The following is a 24826-nucleotide window of genomic DNA, read 5'->3' as shown; positions in this document are numbered from 1 at the left end:
GCAAGTGCCCATGGGGCTCGGGGTGTCTACACCTCTAGCCCCGCCACCTCCGTCAGCCCATGGCGAAAAGGGCCCAGCCGCCCCTGGGCGGCTGCACCCTAGGTCTCCAGGTACTGGTAGAGCTCCTCCGCTGGGGGCACGAGGCTCAGGTGGACCAGAGCACGAGCCAGGAGGGCGGTCAGCCGCATGGCCAAGGTCTCCAGCCTGCGTGGGTCAGGTCACAGGTCACAGGTGGGTGGGGAGCAGGCCCCCGCCACCCACCTGCCCCGCGGCCACTCACCTGAGTGCCACTTCAAACTTGAGCATCTCCCAGACGACCTTGGCATGGCGCAGGAGGCTGGTGCCGTAGACACCCCGATACGTGGCGCCCGCCAGGCGGCTCCAGCCCCGGACAGCCCTGCACACATCCGCGTTAGCGCCGCGTCAGCCCCACACCAGCCCCACCACGGCCCGGGCGCCTCCTCGGGCCACCGACCTCTTAGCCATAAGGAAGTAGCGGTCCACGGGGGCGCCGAGGGCCACGTTGATAGCGCGCACGGTGTTGATGTTGCGCAGCACCAGCAGCATGGGCCGCGGCAGCTCCCTGAGCACCGCCATGACGGCCTCGAAGCGCTCACGGGCCATGTCCACCATGTAGGCCGCCTCTTCGCGGCTCAGTAGGTGCGAGCCCCACAGCTGCCCCAGGCGCACGGGGCGTTGCATGAGCATCTCGGAGAACAGGAGGTAGTCTGGGGAGGGAGGGAAGGAGGGGGCTCTGAGTGGGTTCCGCGCCGCCCGACTCCCTTCTGTGGTGCCCCAGTCATCCCCGCACGCCCTCACCTTGCACCCCCAGCGCGGCTGCGTGCGCCCTCATGGCGGCGTCGTCCCGCAGGATGATGGCCCGCCACAGCTGGCAGAGGGCTGCGCGGTCCCTGGGTGTGGATGGGCCCGCAGCCATGAGCTCCCTGCGGCAGGAGAGGCTTGCCCTGCCCCACGCCCACCCACCCGCGCTCACTTCTCCTCCAGGAACTGGTAGAGCCCGTGGTCCAGCAGCACCAGCTCCGCTTTCCCGTCCGGGCCTTTCCGCACCAGAACTAGGGATACAGCCTCTTAGGTCGCGCTGCGCCCACCCCGAGACCCCCACCCCTGGGGTAAATTCCTACCGTTGCCAGGATGTGGGTCCGAGTGGATGAAGCCCGTGTAAAATATCTGCTCAGCAAAGGCCTTGATGAGCTTTTCCGCTATCTGGGGAGAGGAGAGGCCTTGCAGTGGACACAGCACCAGCCCGCCCTGACCCGCCCCCGCCCCCGCCCCCCCCCCCCCCCCCCGCACTCACGTCCTGCACCGCCAGCCCCTGGCTCCTGATGGCCTCCACATCGTTGACCTTGCAGCCGGCGCAGAAGTCGGCAGTGAGCACGCGCTGGGGAGAGCAAGAGGCTGGGCTCAGCAGGCCCGGTGCTGTGCCCACCCCAAGGGCCTGGCCCAGCCCACCTTGCTGGACTTGTCCCAGTGCACGCGGGGCACCACGACGTAGGGGAAGTGCGCCAGCTCCCGCGCACAGCGCTCTGCGTTGCGGCCCTCATTCTCGAAGTCCAGCTCCTGGGCCAGGGTCCCCTTCAGGTCCTGGGGGCCAGATGGCGGTTGAGGACCAGCTGTGCCTACCAGCTGCTCCTACCGGCTCTGCCTACGTGCTTGCTCCTGCTGGCCGGGGAAGGGGTGGGGCTGTACCTGGAGGACCCAGCTGAAGCCAAAGCTGGGGTGCATGACCTCAACGAGCCGCAGCAGGAGCTCCAGGGTGTGGATGTCCCCATCGAAGCGGTCCCGCAGGTCGATGTACTGCACCTGCACTGGGCGAGGGTGTGGTGAGAACTTGGGGCCCCACTGTGCCCCGCTCCAGCCCACTGCTGAACAAGGCAGCCCCCATGTACCTTCACGGCCACGCTGGTGCCATCGTGCAGCTTGGCTCTGTGCACCTGTGCCAGGCTGGCGGCAGCAATTGGCTGGTAGTCAAACTCCTGGAAGAGCTCGTGGGGGAGGGCCTGGAAGTCCTCAAGGAACAACTCGTCCACCTGGAAGGACAGGTGCTCAGAGCAGCCTGGGGCCACTGCCGGAGGCCCCACCTCCCTCGGCCTGAGCGCACACTCACCTCCTGGAAGCCCCGCTTGAGGGCCCTGTCCTCTAGCACGCGCAGGGTCCGGGTATACTCAGGGGGAAGCAGGTGGTTGAAGGAGCACAGCCCCTGGCCCAGCTTCACGTAGAGGCCCCCGTTGCTGATGGCCCCTGCCACCAGGGCATCAGCCGCCCGCTGGTGACACGCAGACATCACCTCCAAGTAGCCTGGGCTGTTCTGACCACAGGCATGGGGAGAACACATGGGGACAGGTGGCTGCCTCCTCAGTCCCACCCAGCCCACCACCTCATGCCCACCACTGTGTGCCCAGGGCACCAGGACAAACCTCTTCCACCCCTCGAAGGACAACATTGGTGCACCACCAGTAGTCCAGGGAGATCTGCAGGCCGACCTTCAGAGACCTGCGGGCAGAGGTGGCCTCAGTCTCCAGCGGGGCAGGCTCGGGGCCCCGGTGCTTGGTCCTCTTGTCAGAGCCCTCATGGTCTAGCCTCACCCCGGCCAGCCCTTCATGTCCCAAGGGTGAGGCCAAGCCAGGGTCCAGCCTACAGCCGCGTAGGCCTGTGTGAGCACAAGGGGGGCTGCTGAGCTCGTGGGGTGTCCTGTGGCCCTGCAGGTCAGTCTCAGCTCAAGAGCAGTAGAACGGGGCCAGGTGTGGTGGCTCATGTCAATTATCCCAACACATTGGGAGGCTGTGCTGGGAGGATCACTTGAGCTCAGGAGTTCGAGACTGGCCTGGGCAACATGTTGAAACCCTGTCTCTACCAAGAATGCAAAAAAATTAGGCAGGCATGGTGGTGCACACCTGTGGTCCCAGCTCCTCAGGAAGCTGAGGCAGGAGGATCGTTTGAGCCTAGGAGGCGGAGACTGCAGTAAGCTGAGATTGCACCACTGCACCCCAGCCTGGGCAACAGAGCGAGACTCCGTCCAAAAAAGATCTGCAGAACTGGGCACAGTGGCTCACGCCTGTAATCCCAGCACTTTGGGAGGCCGAGGTGAGCGGATCACCAGAAGTCAGGAGTTCAAGACCAGCCTGGCCAACATGGTGAAACCCCGTTTCTACTTAAAATACAAAAAAATTAGCCGGGTGTGGTGGTACACACCTGTAATCCCAGCTACTCAGGAGACTGAGGCAGGAGAATTGCTTGAACCCGGGAGGCAGAGGTTGCAGTGAGCCAAGATCGCGCCATTGCACTCCAGCCTGGGCAACAAGAGCGAAACTCAGTCTCAAAAAAAAAAAAAAAAAGAGGCTGGGCTTGGTGGCTCACACCTATAATCCCAGCACTTTGGGAGGCCGAGGCGGGCAGATCACAAAGTCAAGAGATTGAGGCCATCCTGACCAACATGGTGAAACCTAGTCTCTACTAAAAATACAAAAATTAGCTGGGCATGGTGGTGCGTGCCTGTAGTGCCAGCTACTCAGGAGGCTGAGGCAGGAGAATCACTTGAAGTCAGGAGGCGGGTTTCGGTGAGTTGAAATTGCGCCACTGCACTCTAGCCTGGCGACAGAGCGAGACTCCGTCTCAAAAAACAAAAAAAGATCTGCAGAATGGGCAGCCTGTGTCCATGCCACCCTCACTCCCTGCCACCCTCAAGGGTGCCCAGGTGAGATGGGGTAGGGGACGGTATGGACGGTGGCATCCTCTGGAGAGATGGGGTTCCAAGGCTGTCTGTGAAGGTAAAGGATGGCAGCAAGGGGGCAGGGCTGAGGCAGCAGAGGTCACAGGAGGGTCAAGGTCACCTGCAGCCTGAGGTCCACTAGGAAGAGAGGAGGACACCAGAAGGGTGGGTCTCCAAGGCCTGGGGAGGCAAGGTCTGCAGGGAAGAGAGCCCAGTTAAGGCAGGAAGTGGGGGACATCCTGGGTATCTGTTGAGCAGGTACTGGGCTCCTGGGGGAGATTTAGGCAAGAGGATGGGGTAGAGGGGTGTCCCCAGGCCTGGCCCCAGTTAGGAGGATATCAGGGTGGGAGCCCTGGGAGAACTCTGGGGACCAGCTGGGCAGCCCTGGAATGAGGCGCCAGGCAGCGGGCAGACCACACACAGGTGCACAGGGAGGGGCTGAGGTCAGAGTGGCTTCTCCAAGGCTGGCCATGGCCAGAGGCCTGTCCCTGCGTTCTGTGAAGCTCACGTACCTGCCTGGGGACAGGGCCCACAGTCATTCCTGAAGCGCAGCTCTGGCGCTCAGGTGGGCTCTGTGTCCCCCATCAACCCAGGGCGACACCCCGGCCATTCAGGCCCCACTCTGGTCCCCGCAGAGCACCTGGAGTGCCTGCTTGGGTTAGGCCAGGGTTTCTTTTTCTTTTTTTTTGAGAAGGAGTCTCGCTGTGTTGCCCAGGCTGGAGTGCGGTGGCGCGATCTCAGCTCACTGCAGGCTCCACCTCCCGGGTTCACGCCGTTCTCCTGCCTCAGCCTCCCGAGTAGCTGGGACTACAGGCGCCCAACACCACGCCTGGCTAATTTTTTTGTATTTTTAGTAGAGACGGGGTTTCACCGTGTTGGCCAGGATGGTCTCGATCTCCCGACCTCATGATCCGCCCGCCTCGGCCTCCCAAAGTGCTGGGATTACAGGCGTGAGCCACCGTGCCCGGCTCTAACTTTTCTACTATTAAAATTTGTTATAGTAAACACAACACTTTTGTAACAAAACTTAAAGATGTGAAAAAGTCCCACAGACTTGTGCTTGGGGGAGAAGGAATTTAATTAATTTTTTTTTTTTTGAGATGGAATCTCGCTCTGTCGCCCAGACTGGAGTGCAATGGCACAGTCTAGGCTCACTGCAACCTCCGCCTCCCAGGTTCAAGCAATTCTCCCGCCTCAGCCTCCCGAGGAGCTGGGACTACAGGTGCCCACCACATGCCCAGCTAATTTTTCTATCTTTAGTAGAGATGGGGTTTCTCCACGTTGGTCAGGCTGGTCTCGAACTCCTGACCTTGTGATCCGCCCTCCTCGGCCTCCCAAAGCATTTTCACATTGCATTTCACATTGCCTCACAGAGCATTTTCAACATTGCTGTATGTTTGAAGTTTTTCACAATGAAATGTTGGAGGCCGGGTGTGGTGGCTCACACCTATAATCCCAGCACTTTGGGAGGCCAAGGCGGGCGGATCACTTGAGGTCAGGAGTTCAAGACCAGCCTGACCAACACAGAGAAACCCGCCTCTACTAAAAAATACAAAATTAGCTGGGTGTGGTGGCGTGTGCCTGTAATCCCCAGCTACTGAGGAGGCTGAGGCAGGAGAATCGCTTGAATCCAGGAGGTGGAGGTTGCAGTGAGCAGAGATCCCACCATTGCACTCCAGCCTGGGCAACAAGAGTGAAACTCTGTCTCAAAAAAAAAAAAAAAAAAGTATCAATGAGTGCTAAACTGCTGGGTGGAGGCCAGGCGCGATGGCTCTTGCCTATAATCCCAGCACTTTGGGAGGCTGAGACAGATGGATCACTTAAGGTCAGGAATTCAAGACCAGCTTGGCCAACATGGAGAAACCCCATCTCTACTAAAAATTTAAAAAAAATTAGCTGGGTGTGGTGGCAGGTGTCTGTAATCCCAGCTACTGGGGAGACTGGGGCTGGGAGAATTGAACCCAGGAGGCAGAGGCTGAAGTGAGCCGAGATGTTGCCACTGTACTCCAGCCTGAGTGACAGAGCAAGACTCTGTCTCAATAAATAAATAAAGAAACAAACAAACTGCTGGGTGGAGAAGCAGTGAGAACAGACACATCATCTCAATTGCCTCCATACGGCTAATTACAAGGGAATCAAATGGGGGAAACTGAAATCGTGTGCCCCCGGCAGGACTGAAGCAGTGTCACTCCTGTGTGATTCCTGCCAAAACAGATGACGAATATGACCACAAGCAAACATCAGACAAACCCACACTGACAAAATAAGAAGCAGTGAAATATTTCTGTAAAAGATGAGATGGTAATTATTTTAGGCACTATGGCCACGCATGAGCACATGGGCAACTGTGCACCAAGTGGTCACAGGCAATGCATGGGCATGGCTGTGTTCCAATAAAGCTTTATTTACAAATCAGACAGCTGCCACACTAGGCCCCTGCACTTGGCCCAGGGACCGCAGTTGGCTGACTCTTGTTATACAATACTTACAAGCCTGTAATCTTCAAAGGTGTCCAATCATGTGCAATGAAGAATTAACTTTACCCAAACAGAGGACTGACCTTTGTCCCTTCTTAAGTCCTTGGGATTTCCTGAGTGATAAGGAGTGCCTGTGTTTTCCATGGTGGCCCTGAGGGCTTATGCTAAGAAGGGACTCAGGGCGAAGACCCAGCACTTTGGGGCCTACGGGGATGGGAGTGGGAGGACCGGGGCTGGAAACTGAGTTCCTGGGATTTTCTGAGAAACTGGAGATTTTCAGTCAATCCCGCCCAAGTATTAATACCCCAACAAAAACTCCAGGCATGGCCTGCGTGGTGGCTCATGCCTGTAATCCCAGCACTTTGGGAGTCCGAGGCGGGCAGATCACTTGAGGTCAGCAGTTCAAGACCAGCCTGGCCAACATGATGAAACCCTATTGCTACTGAAAATACAAAAATTAGCCGGGCGTGATGGTGGGCACCTGTAATTCCAGCTACTCAGAAGGCTAAGGCAGGAGAATCGCTTGAACTCGGGAGGTGGAGGTTGCAGTGAGCCGAGATCCCACCACTGCACTCCAGCCTGGGCAGCAAGAGCGAAACTCCATCTCAAAAAATAAAAAAAAATAAGTTAAATAAAAAATTAAAAAATTAAAAATAAAAAAAAGTAAGTTAAATTTAGGTCAGGTATGATAGCTCACACCTGTAATCCCAGCCATTTGGGAGGCTGAGGCAAACGGATCACCTGAACTCAGGAGTTCAAGACCAGCCTGGGCATCATGGCAAAACCCCATCTCTACTAAAAATATAAAAAATTAGCCGGGCATGGTGGCACACACCTGTAGTCCCAGCTACTCGGGAGGCCGAAGCATGAGAATTGCTTGAACCTGGGATATGGAGGTTGCAGTGAGCTGAGATGAAGCCACTGCACTCCAGCCTGGGCAACAGAGTGAGACTGTCTCCAAAAAATAAAAAAAAAAGGGGGAGGTGGGGGAAAGCAAAACACACAGGTGATTTTTTTTTTTTTGAGACAGAGAGTCGCTCTGTCACCCAGGCTAGAGTGCAGTGGCATGATCCTGGCTCACTGCAAGCTCCGCCTCCCGGGTTCACGCCATTCTCCTGCCTCAGCCTCCCAAGTAGCTGGGACTACAGGCAACCGCCACCAAACCCGGCTAATTTTTTGTATTTTTTAGTAGAGATGGGGTTTCACCATGTTAGCCAGGATGGTCTCGATCTCCTGACCTCGTGATCCACCCACCTCGGCCTCCCAAAGTGCTGGGATTACAGGCGTGAGCCACCATGCCCGGCCACATATAGGTGATTTTATTTTTTATTTTTATTTTTTGAGACGGGTCTGGCTCTGTCTTCCAGGCTGGAGTGCAATGGCGTGATCTTGGTTCACTGAAACCTCTGCCTCCCAGGTTCAAGTGATTCCCCTGCCTCAGCCTCTCAAAGTAGCTCGGATTACAGGCGTGAGCCACTGCGCCTGGTGGTGATTTAAGTTTAGGGCCAGGTGTGGTGGCTCACACCTGTAATCCCAGCACTTTGAGAGGCCGAGCTGAGCGGTTCACCTGAGGTCAAGAGTTGGAGACCAGCCTGTCCAACATGACGAAACCCTGTCTCTACTAAAAATACAAAAACTAGCTGGACGTGGTGGCACACACCCGAAATCCCAGCTGCTTGGGAGGCGAGACAGGAGAATCGCTTAAACCAAGGGAGCAGAGGTTGCAGTGAGCTGAGATCACACCACTGCACTCCACCCTGGGTGACAGAGCAAGACTCCGTCTCAAAAAAAAAAAAAAAAAAAAGAAAATGTAAGGAGTGGCAGATTAAAGACAGGGCTCTGAGGCAGAGAAACATTGTCCCAAACCTTCCACCTTCCTGGGCAGCCCCTGATCATTTGGGTACCTGCGGCCTGTTCTGACCTCTGCTGCCTTTTCTCATGGTGTACTGGCCCCGCCACGCTCCTCACCCACGCTCCTTCCTGGGCCCCTGCATGGGCGCTGCTGTCACCCAGGATGTGTTCCCGGGCTACCCTGTGCCCTGCCAGGGAAGCTCCACAGGCCTGCTTGTTTATGCAACCATGACGGCTTAGAGCCGAGGAGAACGTGCAGACTGCTGGGAAAATTAACAACAGAGGTCCCTCCCTGCAACCCCAGCTCAGCCCCTGAGAGCAAGCTGTGAGAAGATGTTTTCCCACAAAGTGAGCCCAGAATGCAGGCTCACCAAGCCGGTGGCCGAAGAGGTGGACACCAGACACAGCTGCATGCCATGAAATAGAGGGTGAGACAAACCCAGGCCCGCCAAGCCGACATTTCAGAACCAGGCTGCAGGGGACGGTGGCTGGCAGCCCTGTGTGGCCCTTGCATGAACTGCAGCGGAGAGTCATGAGAAAAAGGCAGAGGACCCGAGGCTCTGTCGTCACCCACCCCAGGCTGCGAGACTGGATGGCCCTGCAAGACAGACAATGCCACCCAAAATCTGCAGGCAGGGACAGCAGGAACTCCAAGCAAAACCAGATGCCAGGGAGACCCACGTGGGGAACGACTGTTTTGTCCTTTAGGATGAAAATCCTCAGGTGCCCAGCTATCCACAAGCTTCCACTCACTGCTGGAGGAAATTTCTGTGAAACTTCTGGTGAAATTCCTGAAGGCACCAGAAGCTGAGGCACTTGCTGAGAAACTGACCTAGGCCTGGCAGATGCTCGGAGGCAGGCAGAACAGGACCACACCCTCCCTGCCTCCTTCCTGCCCTGACACTCCGTTCAAAAGGGCTTTGGGGGCCGGGCATGGTGACTCACGCCTGTCATCCCAGCACTTTGGGAGGCCGAGAAGGGCGGATCACGAGGTCAGGAGATCGAGACCATCCTGGCTAACACAGTGAAACCCCGTTTCTACTAAAAATACTAAATAAATAAATAAATAAATAAATAAATAAATAAATAAATAAATTAGCCAGGCGTGGTGGTGGGCACCTGTAGTCCCGGCTACTCAGGAGGCTGAGGCAGGAGAATGGCGTGAACCCGGGAGGCGGGGCTTGAGTGAGCCGAGATCACGCCACTGCACTCCAGCCTGGGTGACAGAGCGAGACTGTCTCAAAAAAAAAAAAAAAAAAAAGGGCTTTGGGCTAACAGGTTTCTCTCAAAGCCAAGAGCTGGTTCCACCAGGCTCAGGCTAGGCAGGGCTTTGTGGCTGCAGGAATTCCGGGATCTGACAAAAGCAGGAATGCCCACCTAAGGGTTCCAACAGAAGGTGTCCTCACCCTCCCCCTGAGTTCTGCACTGTAAGGTAAAGGAGGAAGAAAGGGCCCTGACAGCAATAACCCGATTTTGCCCATCTCCAGGGCAAGGGACAGAGGCAGCCTCCTCTCCCAGGCCCAAACCTTGGAATGGGTCAAGAAGAGAAGGAAGGCAGGGCAGCTGCTTCTCTGCCCGCCTAGAAGCCTGAGGGAGAAGGCACCGGCCCAGGGCTGGAGCGCCTCCCCGCTCAGGCCAAGGCTGAACTCGGGAAGGGCCTGTGGCGGCTGCATCCAATGTGGAGGACCCTCGTCTACACCACCTCCTATAGGCCCCGCCAGTGCTCATTGTCCCTTCAGCCAGCACCTTCCCATGTAGGAAAGGACGCCTGAAAAGCAGCTGTAAAATCCTCAGCAAGCTCTGCAGGCCTCCCAGGCTCACGCCCCTCGTCTGTGAAGGCATCTGGAGCAGGCAATCCTGCACCGCACACCCACCCCCCACCGCCACGCCGCACCCGCCGCCCGCCACACCGCACCCCTCGCCCGCCACGCCGCACCCCTCGCCCGCCACGGCGCATCCCCCGCCCGCCACGCCGCACCCCCCGCCCCCCTCATCTGTGAGGGCATCTGGAGCAGGCACTCCTGCACGGTGCACCCCCCGTCCCCCTCGTCTCTGAGGGCATCTGGAGCAGGCACTCCTGCACGGTGCACCCCCCGCCCACCACGCCGCACCCCCTGCCGGCCGCCAGGCCCTCCTACCTGCCAAAGCGCCCCATGCCATCCACCACGAGTCGCATCCTCCTCTTCTCCCGCGCCTCTGCCATGACATAGCGGGCTCCGAGGAGCAGGGGCGCCCCCACTACCGCGGTGGAGAGCACCTTCCTCCACAGGGGTGTGGGGCTCCAGAACCTGAGGAGAGACAATGCAGCCTGGAGGCGCCGCCCCCCACATTCAGCTGGGCTCTGACCTCTGCCCCCACCTCCCCCAGCACCACCTCTCACTCCTGTGTGCACAGCCATTCTGACGGTGTGGTCAGCAGAGAACACCACCGCATCAGCGTCCCCTTCCCTGAGCCCCTGCACCAGATGCCCCTGCACCAAAGCCCGGCACCAGATGGCCGTAAGGGGCAGGTCTCATTCAGGTCTGTCCAGAGACGCAGCCAATGGGCCACGGGACATGGAAATGGCTCCTCAGGTAAAGGAAGCAGCTCAATGGCAGGTCTGTGCTCCTCACGGACCGTGGCCACCTACGCTGTGGAGAATCACAACCACCGACCACCTCGAAGGGTTCAACTGATGGTCATCAGCACAGCAGAGACAGAGAAGATGCTGCGGTCGGCACGTGCTGAGTCGCATGACAGTACAGAGCAAGAAACAGAGCTTCCCCCATATTGAATATAGTAGGATCGCCATACATGCTGAATACAGCAGAAGCCCAATACTCGCTGAATACAGCAGGAGCCCAATACTCGCTGAATACAGCAGGAGCCCAATACTCCCTGAATACAGCAGGAGTCTAATACTCGCTGAATACAGCAGGAGTCCAATACTTGCTGAATACAGCAGGAGCTCTACCTATGCTGAACACAGTAGGAGCTCCATATATGCTGGAAGCAGCAGGAAACCCATAACACTGAGTGCGGGAGGTGCCTGAGCACACATCTGTTTCTGCACCCCGCCCATAATCCTGAGTGCGGCAGGCGCCTGAGCACACATCTGTTTCTGCACCCCGCCCATAATCCTGAGTGCGGCAGGCGCCTGAGCACACATCTGTTTCTGCACCCGGCCCATAATCCTGACTGCGGCAGGCGCCTGAGCACACATCTGTTTCTGCACCCGGCCCATAATCCTGAGTGCGGCAGGTGCCTGAGCACACATCTGTTTCTGCACCCGGCCCATAATCCTGAGTGCGGCAGGTGCCTGAGCACACATCTGTTTCTGCACCCGGCCCATAATCCTGACTGCGGCAGGCGCCTGAGCACACATCTGTTTCTACACCCGGCCCATAATCCTCAGTGCGGGAGGTGCCTGAGCACACATCTGTTTCTACAACCGGCCCATAATCCTGAGTGCAGCAGGTGTCTGAGTGCACATCTGTTTCTGTACCCGGCCGCATCTGTCCCAGGGACACAGGTTCTACTACTGCAGAGCTCTCGGGAGAAGGAGACCCCTGCCAGGTTCACTGAGCCAGTGGCGCTTGGGCAGCTCACCCTGCCTGCCCTGCCTGGCCACATCTATCCTCCACGGCCTTCCTGCCTTGCCACCGTCCATCTGCGCACTGTGGTCCAGACTTGCTGGCCTCAGGACATTGTCTGGCCTTTCCTTCTGCTCAGAACCATCCCTCCACATCTCTTCTTGCTGCTCTTCCTCTTGTGTGACTCCCACCTATAGTCACCCCGCCCTCCTCCAGGCTCTGAATGACCCGGTTTGCTCTTCAGAGCAGGCGCTCCATGTGCACCCTTCCCGATTTGCTAGCTGTCTGCTCTAAATGCTGTGATCAGGGTGTGCCCACCCCTGAGCACAGTCCCATGGGTCCCTGGGGGTCTTTGGTCCCAGTGCACCGCACTGAGGAGCAAACATATCCTGCCTTGGTTGTGGGTACAGGAGAAGGTCCAGCCTTAGGCCCTTGACTGCCACCTCTGCATGCACACAGACGCCATCCATGCCTGCCTGGGTGAGAGGCGCAGGTCCGTGGAGGACTTGTTACCTTGGAGGAAGGCCCCTGACGTTTCTTCTGAAGAACGCAGCGGGGGACGGCCAGGGCTTCTGCCTGCTGTGCAGCAGAGCAGAGTGGAAATGACAGAGCTGCACCTGCAAAGAGAGGAAATTGTGTGGGGTCGAACGAGGCCAGGACACGCCCCTGCCCTCAACCAGTACCAGCACTTACATGTGCTGGAGTCTGAGGCAGCCTAACTCTAAACCTAATGTGTGAGTCCATTCTCACACTGCTCTAAAGAACTACCCAGGCCGGGCACAGGGGCTCACACCTTTAATCCCAGCACTTTAGGAGGCCGAGGCGGGTGGATCATCTGAGGCCAGGAGTTTGAGACCAGCCTGATCAACATGGTGAAACCCCATCTCTACTAAAAACACAAAATTAGTTGGGCATGGCGGTGCATGTATGTAATCCCAGCTACTCGGGAGGCTGAGGCAGGAGAATCGCTTGAACCCGGGAGGCAGAGGTTGCAGTGAGCTGAAATCGCGCCACTACACTCCAGCCTGGGCAACAGAGTGAAACTCCATCTCAAGGAAAAAAAAAAAAAGAACTACCCAAGCAAGACTGGGTAATTTATGAAGAAAATAGGTTTGTTTGTTTTTCTGAGATGGAGTCTCACTCTGTCGCCCAGGCTGGAGTGCAATGGCATGATCTCGGCTCACTACAATCTCCGCCTCCCAAGTTCAAGTGATTCTCTTGCCCCAGCCCCCCGAGTAGCTGGGACTACAAGCATACGCCACCACATCCAGCTAATTTTTGTATTTTAGTAGAGACAGAGTTTCACCATGTTGGCCAGGCTGGTCTAGAACTCCTGACCTCAAGTGATCTGCCCTCCTCAGCCTCCCAAAGTGCTGGGATTACAGGTGTGAGCCACCGCGCCTGGCCTGGGTTTAACTGACTCACAGTTCTGCAGGCTGTCCGGGAAGCACCACTGAGAGGCCTCAGGAAACTTACAGTCATGGCAGAAGGCAAATGGGAAGCAAGCACAGTATGGGTGAAGCAGTGGGGGAGCGGAGAGAGAGAGAGGGCAAGCGAGAGGGCAAAGGGGAAAGTGCCACACACACTTTTAAACCATCAGATCTGAGAACTCACTCACTATCACAACAACAGCAAGGGGGAATCTGCCCCCATGACCAGATCACCTCCCACCAGGCCCCTCCTCCAACACTGGGAATCGCGACTCAGATGAGCTTTGGGTGGGGACACAAAGCCAAACCACATCACCAAGTCAGTCAGCAAAGACTGCCAGCACCGCTGGGATCATGCCAAGAAGCCAGGTTCCCATCTTTGATTAAGTAATGGAAACACTATCCTACCTCCTGGGAGCAAGGCTGAGTGTCAAAGTATCACAGGAGAGAAGGCTAAACGCAGCTTAATCAGGGCTGATGCCTCAGATGCTGACAGGTCATCAAACATACCCCGTCTCTGAATGTCCCCTCAGTCTCTGCAGGAAGAGATGGCATCACCATCTGGCTCATCTGGGATGGGACCCACCCCATCCCTGCCCCTGCACTCTCTTGGCAGCACCGTGACCTGTCATTTACTATTTCCTGCTGCTGAGACCACTGACCAGTGGCCAGAGGAAAGCAGTCCTCATCTCCGAAGGAAGTGGCAACAGTGCCCAGCCATGGAATCATACAGCAGACGCCAACCTTGAAGGTGGACGCCCGGATGGGAGGAGTGGCCTACGTAGGTCACTGTTCTGAAAGCAGATGAAGAAACTTACAACTTACTGAGACCCCACAGACAGGGACCCTGTACATCTTTTACTTGGAGGAGAAGAGGACATGCTGCAGCTAGCAGGACACACGTAAAGAAGTCCCAAGGGTCAGGCGCGGTGGCTCACGCCCGTAATCCCAGCACTTTGGGAGGCCAACGCGGGTGGATCATGAGGTCAGGAGATTGAGACCATCCTGGCCAACATGGCGAAACCCCGTCTCTACTAGAAATACAAAAAAAGTAGCCAGGTGTGATGGCGCATACCTGTAATCCCAGGTACTTGAGAGGCTGAGACAGGAGAATCGCTTGATCTTGGTAGGCGGAGATTGCAGTGAGCCAAGATCGAGACACTGCACTCCAGCCTGGGCGACAGAACGGGACTTCATTTAGAAAAATAAATACATAAATAAAGAAGCCCCACCATGAGACTCTTGACCCATGGCCCTGCTTTATTTCTGTGACTATGAAAACACCACATAGAACTTACAGTATCGTTAAAAAAAGAAAGAAAGAAAACACCACAGCTCTCACTGGAAACCTTGGTCTCCCAATCACACTTGACCTATCATGAGGTCTTACAACTCCCTCAACCCCAAATTCCCCAACTGAGAGCTCTTCACACAAGTCAGGGTTTGGGGGGAAAGGACTGTGCATAGCCAGTCACGCCCCGTGGCACAGACGCTAACATGGTCCTCAACACTGGACCTAGTAAGGAACTGACTTGCCAGCTGGTTTCTGGCCAGAGCTCAGAGCCCTGGAGAAAATTTTGAGGACTCCAAACAACACGAAAGCCAAAGGGAAAAGTCCATGACCTCTTGTCCCTAGAGGGCGGGTTGACAGAAACCCCTGCTTGGCGAGGTCACATGCAGCAAGTGCTGATTCACAAGGAAAACCCGAGGCAGCCGGGCAGCGACTCGTAGGCGGGCCATCCACCTGCTGCCTACCCAGCCTGCACCTCCTGACCCTAGCCACCTCTGGTGCCAGCGCATGCATGGCTAGAGGCCCCAAGATCAGGCAGTCGTGCCCACGGACTGTGGAGAGACTCTGAACAGCAGCTCGTAAGTGGCTGCAAGGGAGCTACCTCCAGGTGGCTATCCCAGCCACCGCCCACCTCATCCATGACCAGCAACGCAAGCTGCTTGCGTTTCCACAGGCTCCACCAAGCAGGTGAGGCCAGGAAAGTCATGGCTGGCTGACTGCTGTCTCCAACAACAGTTTTCTGCTCTTTCCTCAGGAACCAGCACTGCAGAAGGGGCTCCAGCTGCGTCTCTCGCTCCCATTCTCATCCAGGACAGAGATCCCTCCAGTAGACCCCGGGCCACCATCACCCTACCCTGGTCCACCAGCAGCCTTGCTCATGCTCACGCCCCGCTCCACCTTGTTCACCGTGGTCCTATCCTGCCACTGTCCTCATCACACACCAGCGTGACTGTCAACTTACGGAATCTGTCCTCCCACTAGACTGTGAGCAGGGCCACCTCTCAACCATCTCTGAACAAGCAGGCACTCAATGAATGCCTGCCGAATGAGACCAACAGCTGTGAAGCACAGGACTCAACAGAACCCCACATGGCCCTGCCAAGCAACAGGCACCGATAACCCACAGTGCCTGCCAGGGCCCATGAGGCTGAGCAAGAGCCTGTCTCCTCCAAATGTGGAGCGCCCAGCACACCCAGACTATCCTCTCTGAAATTCCCATCACACAGGAGAGGTCCCCAAGGCCCAGAGAGGTTATGGGTTGGGGGGCGAGCCTGCAGCCACACCTCCCAGAAGGACTTCCCAGAGCCCAATCCAGCGCAATTATCACGTGACACACAGCCACAACCGCACCCAGAACGACCTCTAAACTGCCAGAAGATAAGCCGTCTTTTAGACAGTGGGTCCCCAGGGCCTTCCCCCCACACACCTGAGACGGCCCTGGTGACACTTATCCCTGCAGCTCCCCTGACTTCCAAAGCCTTCCAGTTTGGACAAGATGAAACGGGTGCCCCCTGTCAGAACCTCTCATGCTTTCTTATGGTGAGTGTGTGCAGTCTGTCTGTACAAACGGAAACACCTCCCGTTCCAGAGTGACTCTAGACCACAGCTGACTACCTTGAAAGCGGCAAGTGTTCTGAGTGGTAACACTCACACAGGTATCATGAAGTTCACAACCGAAGGGCGTGCTTTGGCCGCAGAACCACATGCATGTCCGATCGTGTCTGGTTTTCCAGCGCCTGCAGATGAGGATGCAGGTCCCACAGACAGGCCCAGCCGCAGCAGTGAGAAGCAACTGCCGAGTCTCAGAATGACGCCAGAAACTAAAAACCACGAACGGATGACCAGAGCCTGGGGAACCCAACAGCACTGTGCACCTCAACAGGAGGGGAAACTGAGGCACATAATTGTCCCCAAAGTTAGGAAGAGACAGATTGGGAGTCTGGGCAGGGTAAGTGGGTCTGGCGACCACAGACACTGTCCTTCTCCCAGGGTGTGTGACCCTCTCAGCCCCAGCCAGCCCTCAAACGCCGACTGGACCCAGCCCTGCTCACTGGCCATGAGCAGCTCCTAACCAGAGGCTAAACCGACCTGTCCACTCGCTGGGGCTGGGGAGGGACTGAGTGGCCTGCACGTGGGAAGACTTTGTCACCTGGAAGAAGCTGCACTGAAGGCCACCTCCCCGGCCCATGAAGCACCCTGGGGTCACACAGCTGGGCTGGGGCACGAGTGGGCCGTCCATCCGTGCTATTTATAGCCAGACGGGCAAGGCTAGCTTGTCGCCAAACACAAGCTCTGCTGACATTCCAAGAAAAAAAGGAACGGCGCTGGGAGCCCCTTCATCTCTTCTGGAAGGGGCTGGGTAAGATGCGTGTCAAGGCCTCTGCCCCGCCCCCCCGCAGTCCTAACCGCAGGGACAGAGCAACGGGACCCGGCGGCGACGTGGGAGCGGGGAGACGCGGAGAGCCTGAGAGAGGGGGCCTCGGAGCCGTGGGGGGCGCGCCCCTGAGACGACGCAGGGGCGCTCAGAGCAGAGCCCTGCCTGCAGCCCCAGTCCGCTCGCCGCCTCAGGGCAGGGGAGGCCCGGCGGGGAGGCGAGCGAAGGAGGTTCGGGGCAGCAGGCTGGGCAGGGAGGCGTCCGTGATCCCGGGAGGCCGCCTCGCGAGGGGAACGGCGCCAGAGGCTTCCCCGCGGGGCCCCTGCCCTCTGGAGATCGCGCTCTCCGGGGCGCCGGGCACCCGCCTCCGGGCTGGGCGGAGGGGCCCCTGCGGCTCCCGGTGCAGGCGGCGTCAGGGCTGCGGGCGCGGCTCCCGCCTGAAATCCCAGCTCTCGGGGAGGCTGAGGCGGGCGGATCGCTAGAGCCCAGGAATTCGAGACCAGCCTGAGCAACACGGCGAGACCCCGACTCTGCTAAACAGAGTCAGCCGGGAGCGGTCACGCCTGCGGTGTCAGCTACTTGCGGGGCCGAGGCGGGAGGATCGCCTGAGTCCGGGAGGCGGAAGCTGCGGTGAGCGAAGATCGCGCCACTGCGCTCCAGGGCGACAGAGCGAGACCCTGCCTCAAAAAAAAAAGAGGGAAAAAGCCCCGAGGGTCTCTAGGGCGGGGTCTGGGGACCTGCGGGTCTCGGGTCTCTGGGGCTGGTGTGCAGGATCTCGGGCGCCCCGGGCCGGGAGAGTCCTCACCGGTCGCCACATCTCCGACTACCGCTCCGCTCTTCTCCCGCCCGGCGCCGCTTAGCGTCTCGCAGCCCAGCAGTCCCTGCGGGAGGGCGCGTAGTGCGCACGCGCCGGAGCCGAGAGCCCCGCCCCGTGGGCGGTGGGCGAGGCTGGAGGCCACGCCCCGAGTCGTGCCGGCCTCCGCGGCGAGGCAGCGTCCCCTGGCGGCCCCCAGAGGCTTACCTTTTGGCGCTCGGACCGCGCCTCCTGAGAGCGGAGGGTTCCAGTCCCGCCCTCGGCGCACTGCGCATTCCCCGGGCAGGCACCTGCCGGAAGGACTGCTGTGAGAAGCACGTGGATAATCCGGGGAGGGCTGAGGGCTTCCTGAGGTCCTCACGGCCCGGTATCCGCCTCTCTTTAACACTCCGTGCTAGTGTGATTAGCGTGAATCTCTTTAACCTCAGGACTCCAACTCACCACCTGCCTGTGTGAGGGCCAAGATGACGCCCCTGACTGGGAACTGGAAGACAACCAGGAGAGTGGCCAAAGGGGTCCTGGAGCAGCTCCCGTGCCCATGGGGAGACCTTCCCAGGGCCAGGGCTTCAGATTCTGGGGTTCACTTTGCAGCCACCCTTGGTCCCTGTCACTTAGCTTCTTATGGGAACGTCAGTGACGTCACAGCCTCCTGCAGTGCCCTAGGCTGCTGCTACTCACTCTGTGACAGCCCTGGCTGGGTAGGGGCCCAGGCCCGGGCATGCCGTGCAGCCAGCAAGGCTACTGCTGGACTGACGACCTCACCGCTACTAGACTGACCTCACTGCTACTAGACTGACCTCACCACTGCTGGACTGACCTCACCGTCTCCGAACAGGCCAGGGATCCTCGGGTGCCAACATGAGTCCTGGCACTTACTGCCTGGAAGCCCTCCTAGACCCCACTGTGAGCATGAAACAAAACACCATCCTTGTGGAATCCACGAGGGCTCCTGAGTCAGCTTGGCCTAAGGGTGCCACAGTAGCTGAAAGTGGGAGGTTTTCAGGCCTCAAGGCCTTTTCACAACTCTCAGAAGTGGCCCCTCCTCCTCCCACCAGTGACCCCTCCTCCGCCCACAAGTGGCTCCTCCTCCTCCCACAAGTGGCCCCTCCTCCTCCCACCAGTGACCCCTCCTCCCACAAGTGGCCCCTCCTCTGCCCACAAGTGGCCCCCTCCTCCTCCCACCAGTGGCCTCTCCTCCTCCCACCAGTGGCCCCTCCTCCTCCCACCAGTGGCCCCTCCTCCTCCCACATGGCTCCTCGTCCTCATCTTCCTACAGTCCTCTTGCTCCTCCCACTGGGACTGAACCCAGAGGCATCTCTTCAGTGGGGTGGTCCCTGCCTAGGGAAAGCTGGTGCCTTCAGCCCTTTAGTGCCCCTTCTGTTATGGCGTGTCTCCTGTGAAGTCTCTGTCATCCCCAAGGTCAAGTTTGCTGGGCTCAATGATTCTGTGTGCCCCGCGTCACTTTGCTAGCAGGACAGGGATTGGCCTCCAGTCTTCAGTCCCTCATCCCCAAAGCCCAGACTAGAACTTCACAGATGGACCTGGGGCCCCTCCCGGAGCCGGGCTTTCTGGAGTGTTCTCATTTGCTAACATCTGCCTCCCTCGGCAACCTTTCCTGTGTAATGGAACAGGTCCAGAAGAGCCATGTGGGCTGACACAGTAAGGCCTCCAGGCATCTGTGCCGTGACATGAGCAAAGTGTGAGCTGCAGGGCGGGATATGCCATGCCTTGCCTAGGGGCCTGGGCAGTGCCATCACAGGGAGGCTTGGCCACCAACCGACATGGCTGCCCCAGGTGGGAAGGGTCAGGTGGAGGACTCTGCCATCCACTCTTGGGAAACACCCCCAAAATGAACGAAGGAATGACCTCTGTCCTGTTTTAGCATCCCGGGAGACACACTGTAGCCTAGGATCCTGCCCGGCTGCAGGGCTCTGGATGGGGCGTGACATCCTGCCCCCGAGGGTGTGGTGGGGAGTCGATGTCACACAGCTGAGCCACAGGGCCCAGGGATGTGGTGAAAGCTTTCCCCAGGTCCCAAGTGCCCACAGCCCCTGCCCCATCCAAGACTCAGAAATGCATCTCACTCTAGCCTTGCAGTGCGGGCCCGCTCTCAAGCCTGTCCGTCACCTCCCAGAACTCCCACGTTCCCAAAACCCTGTGTTCTCAGTCTCTTTGGTCTCCAGAACTGTCATTAAAGAAAGAAGGGGCTAGGCACAGTGGCTCGCGCCTGTCATCCCAGCACTTTGGGAGGCCGAGGCGGGCGGATCACCTGAGGTCAGTTTGAGACCAGCCTGGGCAACATGGTGAAACCCCATCTCTACTAAAAATACAAAAATTAGCTGGGCCTGGTGGTGTGTGCCTGTAATCCCAGCTACTCAGGAGGCTGAGGCAGGAGAATTGCTTGAACCCGGGAGGCAGAGGTTGCAGTGAGCCAAGATCAAGCCATTGCACTCTAGCCCGGGCGACAGAGCGAGACTGTCTCAAAAAAAAAAAAAAAGAAAGAAAGAAAAAGAAAAAAGAGAAGGTTAAATAGGTGTTAAGAAGCGTGGCTCTCACATAGCTATAAAATGAGCACGTGTTCATTTCATGTCTCCTGGGCTGAGCACTGTCCCCCAAAAGAACACTGTCCAGGCCAGGCACGGTGGCTCACGTCTGTAATCCTAGCACTTTGGGAGGCTGAAGCGGGTGGATCAGGAAGTCAGGAGATCAAGACCGTCCTGCCCAACATGGAGAAACCCTGTCTCTACTAAAATACAAAAAATTAGCTGGGTGTGGTGGCAGGCGCCTGTAGTCCCAGCTACTCAGGAGGCTGAGGCAGGAGAGTCCAGGAGAATTACTTGAACCCGGGAGGCAGAGGTTGCAGTGAGCCGAGATCTCGCCATTGCACTCCAGCCTGGTGACACAGCAAGACACTGTCTCAAAAAAAAAAAAAAAAAAAAAAAGACACTGTCGTAACCCCTAGAGCCTGGGAATGCAAATTTATTTGGAAATGGGATCATTACAGATGAAATTAAGCCAAGGGTCTTTAGACAAAGTCACTGTGGGTAAGGGCAGGCCCTGAATCCAATGACCGGTGTCCTTACAGGAGAAGAGAGAGGGAGATTTGGGACACAGAGGGAAAGGCCACACACATGAAGGTGGAGGTAGAGACGGGAGACGATCACGGCTGAGGTGCCCGGAGCCAGCAGCTCCACAGCAGGAAAGAGAACTGGCAGGTTCTTCCTCAGAGCCTCAGAGAGAACCAACCCTGTTGACACCTTGATTTCAGACCAGTGCTTTCGTTTGTCTGTTTTGTTTACACATACACAGCACTGCAATTTCAGACTTCTGGTTTCTAAAACTGTGAGAGAATAAATTTCTGGCTGTTATTTATTTATTTATTTATTTATTATTATTATTATTTTTTTGAGACCGAGTGTCACTCTGTTGCCCAGGCTGGAGTGCAATGGCGCAATCTTGGCTCACTGCAACCTTCTCCTCCCGAGTTCAAGCGATTCTCCTGCCTCAGTCTCCTGAGTACCTGGCGCAATCTCAGCTCACTGCAGGCTCCGCCTCCCGGGTTCGCGCCATTCTCCTGCCTCAGCCTCCCGTGTAGCTGGGACTACAGGCGCCCGCCAGCACATCCGGCTAATTTTTTTTGTATTTTTAATACAGAGTTTCACCGTGTTAGCCAGGATGGTCTCGATCTCCTGACCTCGTGATCCGCCCGCTCGGCCTCCCAAAGTGCTGGGATTACAGGCATGAGCCACCGTGCCCAGCCCCTGGCACTATTATTTTTATTTTTTTAAGAGACAGGGTCTCACTCTGTGGCCCAGACTGGGGTGCAGTGAGGCGATCATGGCTTGCAGCAGCCTCGACATCCTGGGATGAAGGGATCCTCCCTTCTCAGCTTCCCAAGTAGCTGGGACTATAGGCATGCACCACCACACCTAGCTAATTTTTAAATTTTTCTGTAGAGAGAGTGTTTTTATTTATTTATTTATTTATTTTGAGACAGAGTTTCACTGTTGTTGCCCAGGCTGGAGTGCAATGGCATGATCTCTGCTCACCGCAACCTCCGCCTCCCGGGTTCAAGCGATTCTCGTGCCTCAGTCTCTCAAGTAGCTGAGATTACAGGCATGCACCACCACACCCGGCTAATTTTGTATTTTTAGTAGAGACAGGGTTTCTCCATGTTGGTCAGGCTGGTCTCAAACTCCCGACCTCAGGTGATCCGCCCGCCTCGGCCTCCCAAAGGGCTGGGATGACAGGCGTGAGCCACCGCGCCCGGCCCGAGACAGTGTTGATTGCTTGAGTCCTAGTCTCAAGCAGTCCTCCCCACCTCAGCCTCCCAAAGCGCTGGGATTATAGGCAAGAGCCACTGAACTCAGCCCTGATGTGTTGATAGCGACAGGAGGCAGCCAAATGCATAGGCAGATAGGGCGGGTCCCTGGTGAAACCACACCTCTAAGCCAAAAAGACAGCCTGAAGCCTGAAGACAGAACTGCTGGTCTGGGATGAAACTCGAGACCCAGAGCGAAAACTTCTGTTCCTGTTTGCCTGCCCTTTCCTGATGGGTTCTTTCCAAATAATGCTTTTAGTTTATTATTATTATTATTATTATTATTATTATTATTATTTTGAGAGAGAGAGCCTCACTCTGTCACCCAGGCTGGAGTGCAGTAGCGCGATCCTGGCTGACTGCAACCTCTACCTCCTGGTGCAAGCAATTCTCATGCCTCAGCCTCCCCAGTAGCTGGGATTACAGGCGAACATGAACGCCACCACACCCAGATATTTTTTGTATTTTAGTAGAGATAAGATTTCACCATGTTGCCCAGGCTGGTCCCAAACTCCTGAGCTCAGATGATGATCTGCCTGCCTCAGCCTCCCAAAGTGTTGAGATTACAGGCATGAGCCACAACACCCAGCCTGAATAATGCTTTTAACCAGTTGAATGTTGCCTTCTCTAATACTACCTATGACCTGCCCCTCCCCAATACTGAGCCCATAAAAGCCCTGGACTCAGCCACATTGAGGGGACTTTCCTGCCTTTAAGTAGGGGGACCACCCCCACGTCTCCTCTCTGTTGAAAACTGTTTTATCACTCAATAAACCCCCCACCTATTGTATCACTCAATAAAATCTCCACCCTCACTCTTCGATTGCCAGTGTATCCCCATTGTTTGTGGGTGCAGGACAAGAACTTGGGAACAAGTGCGCAAGCCAGACTCGGCCCGGGTGGGGTGAGTGGGCGAGTTGTCTCTGCAGCAGGTATTGTGGCCCAGCGAGGCCCAGGTGGGGCATCGTCGGCTGGAGGTCCCTGGCTTGCAAAGTGACTGAGAATAAAATTGTTCATCAATTTTAAGTCACTAACTTTGTGGTAATTTGTTCTGGCAGCCCTAGGAAATGAGGACAGTGTGTCAAAGGTTCATTTAACTAATTAATTTAGCTGGGTGTGGTGGCTCAGGCCTGTAATGCCAACACTTTGGGAGGCCCAGGCAGGTCCTGAGGTCAGGAGTTCAAGACCAGCCTGGCCAACATGGCGAAACCCCGTCTCTACTAAAAACACAAAATTAACTGGGCATGGTGGCGCATGCTTGTAGTTCCAGCTACTTGGGAGGCTGAGGCAAGAGAATCACTTGAACCCGGGAGGCAGAGCTTGCAGAGAACCGAGATCTCGCCACTGCACTCCAGCCTGGGCGACAGAGCAAAACTCCATCTCAAACAAAACAAAACAAAACAAAACAAAACTGACCACAGTGGCTCATGCCTGTAATTCCAGCACTTTGGGAGGCCGAGGCAGGCAGATCACCTGAAGTTGGGAGTTCCAGACCAGCCTAACCAACATGGAAAAACCCTGTCTCTACTAAAAATACAAAATTAGCCAGGCATGGTGGCTCATGCCTGTAATCCCAGCTACTCGGGAGGCTGAGGCGGGAGAATTGCTTGAGCTCAGGAGGTGGAGGTTGCAGTGAGCCGAGATTGAGCCATTGCACTCCAGCCTGGGTAAAAAAGTGAGACCTTGTCTCAAAATAAAATAAAATAAAATTAAATTAAAATTAAATAAAATAAAAAATAAATCACACTGGGCCATAAAATGAAGCTGGTGTCAGCAAGTGTGGTCCAATTATTTACATAGGTGCAGAAACAGTGCAAATATCCCATATAGGCCACCTTACGTTTGCTTTGCTGGAAGTTTTCATAAGAAACATCAGATTGGGGCTGGGTGCCGTGGCTCACACCTGTAATCCCAGCACTTTGGGAGGCTGAGGCAGGTGGATCACTTGAGGTCAGGAGTTCGCAACCAGCCTGATCAACATGGTGAAACTCTGTCTCTACTAAAAATACAAAAATTGCCAGGCGTGGTGGCTCACGCCTGTAATCCCAGCACTTTGGGAGGCCGAGGCGGGCGGATCACGAGGTCCAGAGATCGAGACCATCTTGGCTAACATGGTGAAACCCCGTCTCTACTAAAAATACAAAAAAAAAAAAAAAAAATTAGGTGTGCATGGTAGCACGTGCCTGTAGTCCCAGCTACTCGTGGCTGAGGCAGGAGAATCACTTGAACCTGGAAGGTGGAGGTTGCAGTGAGCCAAGATTGCACCACTGTGCCAGCCTGAGTGACAGAGTGAGACTCCATCTCGAAAAAACAAAACAAAACAAAAATTAGCTGGGGGTAGTGGCAGACACCTGTAATTTCAGCTACTCGGGAGGCTGAGGCAGAAGAATCACTTGAACCCAGGAGGCAGAGGTTGCAGTGATCTGAGATCACACCATTGGACTCCAGCCTGGGTGACAAAAGTGAAACAGTCTCAAAGAAAAGAAAGAAATATCAGAGTGGACCTGTATTGTTTGCTTCTTTGCAGAGGCAAGAAACGCAATACCTATAATTTGGGTCAATTTCTATGTTCCTGGGCCTGCCAGGAAATCACCTTCCTGGTCACCTGCAAGGCCTGGGGTCTGCACCCTCAGGAGGATTTGCAGGCACTCCTTCATAACAGCAACCCAAGGTCCGCAGCAGCGGCTGGTCATCCCCAGTGAAAGAGCAGAACTCTCCATATGACAACCTGGACAAGGCCTTGGTGACCTAACCAATTCATCCAATTGTCTTCTGTAAAAGGAGAAGAGTCTCTTAACTGAATCTATGTGCTGTGGTTTGAAAGTATCCCCCAGAGTTCATGGATTGCAAACCTGATCCCCAGTGTGGCAGTATTGGAGGTGGGACCTTTTTATTTTTTTCTGAGATGGAATCTCGCTCTGTCATCCCAGGCTGGAGTGCAATGGTGCGATCTTGGCTCATCGCAACCT

The 24826-nt window shown here is 56.3% G+C and overlaps 1 protein-coding gene across 7 annotated transcripts; it reads right to left on the bottom strand.

The window, feature by feature from the left end:
• Positions 1–38: 38 nt before the first annotated feature.
• Positions 39–17630, bottom strand: ADCK5 (aarF domain containing kinase 5). 7 transcript variants are annotated; one of them, XM_031013841.3, is made up of 17 exons: positions 17528–17601; positions 14133–14230; positions 13466–13593; positions 12141–12244; positions 10194–10343; positions 2436–2511; positions 2126–2326; positions 1908–2048; positions 1708–1821; positions 1471–1602; positions 1316–1399; positions 1143–1224; positions 995–1073; positions 820–911; positions 476–728; positions 281–397; positions 39–204 (listed from the first exon to the last, which is right to left on the bottom strand). In XM_031013841.3, the coding sequence occupies exons 5-17, from the start codon at positions 10256–10258 to the stop codon at positions 99–101; spliced, it is 1542 nt and encodes a 513-aa protein (XP_030869701.3). In that variant the 5' UTR covers positions 10259–10343; positions 12141–12244; positions 13466–13593; positions 14133–14230; positions 17528–17601; the 3' UTR covers positions 39–98. The 7 variants fall into 7 exon arrangements, with proteins under 7 accessions (XP_030869701.3, XP_030869699.3, XP_055204517.2 ...); XM_031013839.3 differs by lacking the exons at positions 13466–13593; positions 14133–14230 and adding an exon at positions 16000–16084; XM_055348542.2 differs by lacking the exon at positions 13466–13593.
• Between the last annotated feature and the right edge of the window lie 7196 nt (positions 17631–24826).

The sequence above is a fragment of the Gorilla gorilla genome, chromosome 7 (assembly GCF_029281585.2).
Source record: "Gorilla gorilla gorilla isolate KB3781 chromosome 7, NHGRI_mGorGor1-v2.1_pri, whole genome shotgun sequence".
NCBI classification, from domain to species: domain Eukaryota; kingdom Metazoa; phylum Chordata; class Mammalia; order Primates; family Hominidae; genus Gorilla; species Gorilla gorilla.
This window is presented reverse-complemented; position numbering and strand designations above follow the sequence as displayed.